Source organism: Nanorana parkeri, unplaced genomic scaffold (genome assembly GCF_000935625.1).
Source record: "Nanorana parkeri isolate BGI_ZX_2015 unplaced genomic scaffold, ASM93562v1 scaffold46, whole genome shotgun sequence".
In the NCBI taxonomy this organism is placed as follows: domain Eukaryota; kingdom Metazoa; phylum Chordata; class Amphibia; order Anura; family Dicroglossidae; genus Nanorana; species Nanorana parkeri.
Genome location: NW_017306314.1, coordinates 2,785,122 through 2,791,005, shown reverse-complemented (window position 1 = coordinate 2,791,005; position 5,884 = coordinate 2,785,122). Strand labels below are relative to the sequence as shown.

At 40.4% G+C, this 5,884-nt stretch overlaps 1 protein-coding gene across 1 annotated transcript in view; it reads left to right on the top strand.

Annotated features, from left to right (window-relative positions):
- ACOXL (acyl-CoA oxidase-like) overlaps window positions 1-5,884 on the top strand; it is a 273,176-nt gene that overhangs the window by 52,405 nt on the left and 214,887 nt on the right. The window contains exons 5-6 of the mRNA XM_018573020.1: window positions 822-920; window positions 5,062-5,176. Of these exons, the coding sequence (XP_018428522.1) occupies window positions 822-920; window positions 5,062-5,176 (214 nt within the window). The remainder of the gene's footprint in view (window positions 1-821; window positions 921-5,061; window positions 5,177-5,884) is intronic.

Genomic DNA, 5,884 nt, shown 5'->3' with positions numbered 1-5,884 from the left:
CTCTTTTCAGCCTTCTCCAAACTAGTAGATGGAGAGCTGCTGGAGACTTTGTCTCTTGTTTTCTTGTACTGGACAGGAAGTTCAGGGAAGTGGAGCTGAGAGAGTTGGAACCGGCTGTTTGGAAACATGATGACTCTAGGTGCTTAGGCAAAAAATGTAAGACCTACTTTGCTGGGCAATGCATATTTGTTTGATCTGGATTTATTATTGAACAAAGTTTTGGAGTTTATTACTGATTTAAATGAGGCCTTTCATAAGACTAGGCAATTTAAACTCCGAATATGATGAAAAAGATGCATGAGCAGAGGGAACCCCCTAAGTGAAAACAGCCAGTAGATCCAGCGATATAAGCAACTAAAGTTATGTGAAAGTTTGCTTCACCCTCCCACCTCTCTTTGTCGGTCAATAGGGTGGCCTATCTTATTAAAACACCAATAGGGAGATGCAGGGCCCAGATCAGTTTTTACAGGAAAAGACTAGATTTTGTATGTAGCTTCTGCATCTGAAGGTATCCCCTTAAGCTGACCATACACTGTTTGAATTTTTGCCGAGACCTGCTGACTTAAACTTTAAAATTTAAGCAATGTGGGGCTTGCTCCGGACCCACATTCCCATTTGACAAAAGTTGATTTTTCCAATTGATTTTTGTCAAAGGAGCCAGTCCCAAAATGTGCATAGCCAGCTTAACTATGCTATTTTTTATTCATGTTATTTAATCTGAATTGGCCATATTTGTACCAGGTTTACTGTCATAAAACTGAAGCATAATTTAAAATTAACTCTCTGAATACTAAAATCAGTTGTATTTTATTCCCCAACAGAACCAGGAAAGCACAGGCATGTTTGCAATGACAGAGCGAGGGCATGGCAGCAATGTACGAGGGATTCTCACGCAGGCCGTGTTTGATCCAGTGTCACAGGTAGGAATTAAGTCATGACCTGGCTGGTAAATAGGCAAATCTCCTAGCATCTTGTGAAATCATATTTCTGTAGACTGTGAGCACTTCTGCTTTCTTTTTCCCAGTAACTATAAAAAAGGAAATGCTTAGTAATACTGAAGGCCAAATTCCACTGTGTCATGTCAGTAACTTGCTCAAGCAGAAGGAAAATGTCATCTTTGTTTTTGATTTCATGCGTCCTTTAAATAAAATGAAATTGGATAGCTATGTTGCCATCCATACACAGCCCATGTGGAGGATTTGAATTATTGTTTGCTATGAATAAATAAATAGAATACGTAATTCTTAAGCTCACTCATGTGGCCGAAAGTCTAGGTAAAAGGTCAAATGGTTACTGGCTAACAGCAACATTGTGGGTCGTTCACTTTATTAGAGAATGCAGAGTATCTATAGTTTTCAAACAGGCTGTCCGGTAGACTTTCCTTGATCTTAAAGTAAACTCGGAAGTTAAATCTTAAAAATGCATTCAAGTACCTTACCTATTAACAAAAATGTAGCTCATGTGTGTATCACTTGGCTGTAGATCCTCCAATCGTCTCTAAATTGGTGCTGACACCAATTCTGGAGAGTGGCTACTTTTTTTCCCCATGGTCCCTGTGTGTGTTGTAAAGTAGCCACCGCTCCAAGCTCACTCCCGTGATGGACTACAATCTCACGTTTAGTTTACTAATTTGTATTGAGATTGTAGTCCATCACGGGAGCGAGCTTGGAGTGATAGCTACTTTACAACACACACAGGGACCATGGAGGACAAAAGTAGCCACCCTCCAGAAGGAAGGACAGTCTCAGCACCAATTCAGAGATGATTTGAGGATCTACAGCGAGTGATACACAAATAAGATACATTTTTGTAGATGGTTATGGTACTTGATTGCATTTTTAAGATTTAACTCTTAAGTTTTGTGTCACTTTATCAGGATCAGCAAGGCCAAATCACTGCACAGAAATTTAGATCTGGCATTTGTAATGAGACAATAGGTCTACCTTCATGTACATACACTGGCCACTGTATCAGATACGACTAAGTGGCACCCAAAAAGGGGTACATATTGTCAGCAAGAGTACAGTGCTTGGGTATGCTGTGGCCTTTAAATACTGGTCAGCTGGTATTAAGAATCCTGTGAGTGAAGAAAATATTACCCACATCAATGCACCCCTACCACTATTGGTTTCATGCTAGGTATTCCTAATCCTGACCCTGTCATTTGAATCTCAAAAAATAGAGTTTTATGAGACCAGGCAACATTTTTCTGATCTGCATCAGTTTTGGTGATGCAGTGCTCATAGTAGACAAATTTTTCTTTGACGTGCAAGTGAAAGCAATAAGATGATTTAAATGTCCCCCTACCCTACCTTCGCTTTGCTCTCCTTTCCATTTCGTCAGTCTCCTGGAATGAAGAGACATACCTTGCTGTTATAGGTGTGGGGGAGCATAGACTCTTTCCTCTTTCTCCCATAATGCAATGCTGGGTGCCTAAGTAGTCAATATCCGGGCCTCAGTGCTCTCATGAGGGGTTGGGGAGAGAGTGCTTAGCCCTGAGTACGTTCTGCCTAGAGCGACTTGGAGCTTACATAGAGCTTCTTCTCTTACAGATAGGCAGACTGACTTCAGAACTGTGCAACCGTCCCTGTACGTAAAGAGACGGTGGGATGTGCGTAAAGATCCGTTCAACCACAGACTGTCATTGATTTTACCAGCCCACTGCACGGATGTACGGATCCTAGCACTCGAGTGAATGAGGCCTTATGTGTTTTTATGCCTTTTGAGAACCTTCCTGATTGGGCAAACATTGAATGGCTTAGTGACCCTTGTAGTGTACCATTGGTAACTGTAAAGGAGGCACTACAGTACTATTCAAGTGTAGCATGTGTTGCCATCTGTGAAATAACTGTAGCTCTATAATAAAAGTCAGTCTCCGTTTACAGAATAAGGTCTTATTCACACGGGCACTGAGGGCCCTACATGTGCTTGTGCACTCGGGAGACATAGGCGTTCCGTGCAGCCACGCCCAGCAGCCTTTAAAAAAAAAAAATCAATGACAGGCTGACAATTGCAGCGGCTGTATGGATGTTCTGGCATATCCAAGTGTATACATCTGCACAGGGATGGATGCATGACCCTGGACGCAGTCTGTCTGCATCCAGGGCCATGCATGGATGTAAACGTTTGGATGTGTGGGAATTTCTATACAGCCTCTGCACCTGTAAGCCTGTCATTGATTTCTTACAGACTGCTGGCCATGGATCTATGGAAAAACTGTGATGACCTGGCACAGAAACATATGCATATACAGCCTTCTTTGACCCTGTGAATGAGCCCTAAGGGTAATAAGTGTCTTAGCGGGGAAAAATAGATTTTCAGGCAGGCAGAAGCCTTCAAAGCACTTTTTTAAATATCATTTTTAATTGTTGAATCTTCTTAGTCATGTGACAATTTACTCATACAGATTACAAAATTCAATATGCAACGTCTAGTTCTGAGCAAGCCAGAAATAGCCAGGCTATGGTTTGATGTTACTTCAGTTCTGGAATGTCCCTAGGGAACATAGGTCAAAAATTTCCCCAATTCTGCTTTTTTGTTTTTCCTTTTTTATGTGACAGTTTTATAGTGGGTAGGTTGCTTTGCTTGAATTTCTGAACTTTGTTTATCATGCAGAAACTCTATACATTGTATTGAAATTTACAATAATTGCATGTTTAAAGATGCAACCAAATGTGCAATGGATGTCATGTGACCTCACCATAGTGCAGTCATGCCTCTATGGTGGACTACGTACATGTATAGGCAAAGTCTTTGAAGCACTGTTAGTTTATTACCAATTTAAATAAATGACAACCCATTTCGTGCATGTCATAGCTGTTTAGGTCTGAGACAAAAGTAATCCTCTGTCCCATAGTCCCTTGAAAGCTTTCCATGCTTGTTGTCTTTGCCTACATGGTATAATGGAGGTTGGCAGTCTCAGACAGATTTTGTGTGGAGATGTGGAAGGTTGAAAGTTTTTTTTTTATTAGCTGCTGTTTCACTGTTCAAGAAAATTAGCTAAAATGATATAGTTAGTGATTTTAAACCACCGCAATGTTCATACTATATGTGGTATATAAAGTGTAACTGTACTTGTAGTGCAGTAACACTTATTTTTGAAAGCCCCCCCGCCCCCCTTCCTCAACTCCAGCCCACCTCCCAGTCTATCCCCGTTGCAACCAGATCTCTTTTTTTTTTCCATTTATAATTTCTATTGGAATTTTATAAAAATTGACATACACAAGTAATTTAAACGTCAGAACATCAGAACAGAGTGCCACTTCTCAAGCAATATACAGAGAACACATGAAGTATCTCAGTTAGGAAAGGGAAAACAAAATCAATGGAAGCTGCTCAATAATGCACAACATAGTGAACCATCAAGGCTAGTTTCTGCAAAGGGGTGAGTGCCTGTGTCTCAATGGGTTAAATGTATGGTAGGATATATCAACAGCCCATAAAGGTAGAACAAGAAGATAGACAGTATAGTGGACAACATAAAATAGACAGGGAGTACATAAAGATAAAGGAAGGGAAGACAGACACTAGAAAAAGTAGAATCCCACACCACAACGAGATCTCTTGTGCCCGATCCTCCAAGGGGCTCACAGCCTACTTCCCACCTGCGCTAAACAGTCACTATTCAATCCTTTGGAGAGTTCGAACTCCAACAGAGTATGAAATCCCTTTAGGATTAAATGGAGATTACATCAAGCATGGGCCTGGCAAAAATGTTGTCAAGCAGGTTTGCAGCCCACATGGCGGATCTGGAAAAAAGGTAAGTATAGGACCGCGGGATTCAAAAATAAAAGTAAAAAATGAATAGGACATCAGTTATTTATATGCCTCGCAAGTACACAATATACTTAGTCCTGATTTATTAACATGTCGGACGAGGTGAAATTAATCTGCGTTCATGTCAGACTTCTAATCATATGAAAATGTTTGAAGTGTCCATATGTTCACTTTAACACACTTTATTATATCAGGCCCAGGATTAGCTCTCTTCACTCTTTGGCTGTTTGGGTAAAAAAAATAACTCAGATTTCATTCTACTAACATTAGTTTTGTTCTTTTAAGGAATTCATAATTAACACCCCCTGTGAAAATGCATCAAAGATGTATATTGGCAATGCAATGAAAGGAAATTATGCTGCTGTGTTTGCCCAGCTTATCATAAATGGAAAGTCTCAAGGTGGGTGTTTAAAGAATAAGTGTAATCCATTTCTTATTGCATTAACATCCTGTTAAAACTTTATTGTTGAGTAGAATTTATGTAAAAGCTCTTAAAGAACTATGGGGAAATTCTTTTTTTAACCCAACACTGCAAGGGTTAAGTGCCCGTTTTGGTCTAGGAGGAAGATAAAAAAGTCATACTCGCCTGATCCTCAGAGGTGGCTTGTTCTTGGGCTCCATTCACATCGAGGCGTATTGGCGCAGCTGATTCAGCGCAACACTTCACACAAGGAGTCCCATTCATTTCCACGGCCCCCGTTCACACCTGTGACTTTCGTCACAAGCAGAAATATGCCTGCCAATCGAAATAGTACATGAGCTACTGTGGGGCAGATTTCCGTGCATTTTGTCCCATAGACTCAATAAAAAACACTTGAAAATGCGCATTGTGATATATATATATATATAAACATTTTAACCTGTATTTTGCTCTTTCTCATAAATGTGCCAAAATCTGTTGACAAAAACAAAAACATGCAATTTAATATATGCTTGTAAAACACACGCATAATAGGTGTCGCCTAGGTGTGAATGGAGTCTTAAGGTGGCCATACACTCTACAACCATCGCAAGACTTTAGTCTTGCGATGGTTGTACAGGGATTAAAAAAACGTACGATCTGCCTATCTTGGACAGGCAGATCGCACTCTCGATCATCGCAAGCCCG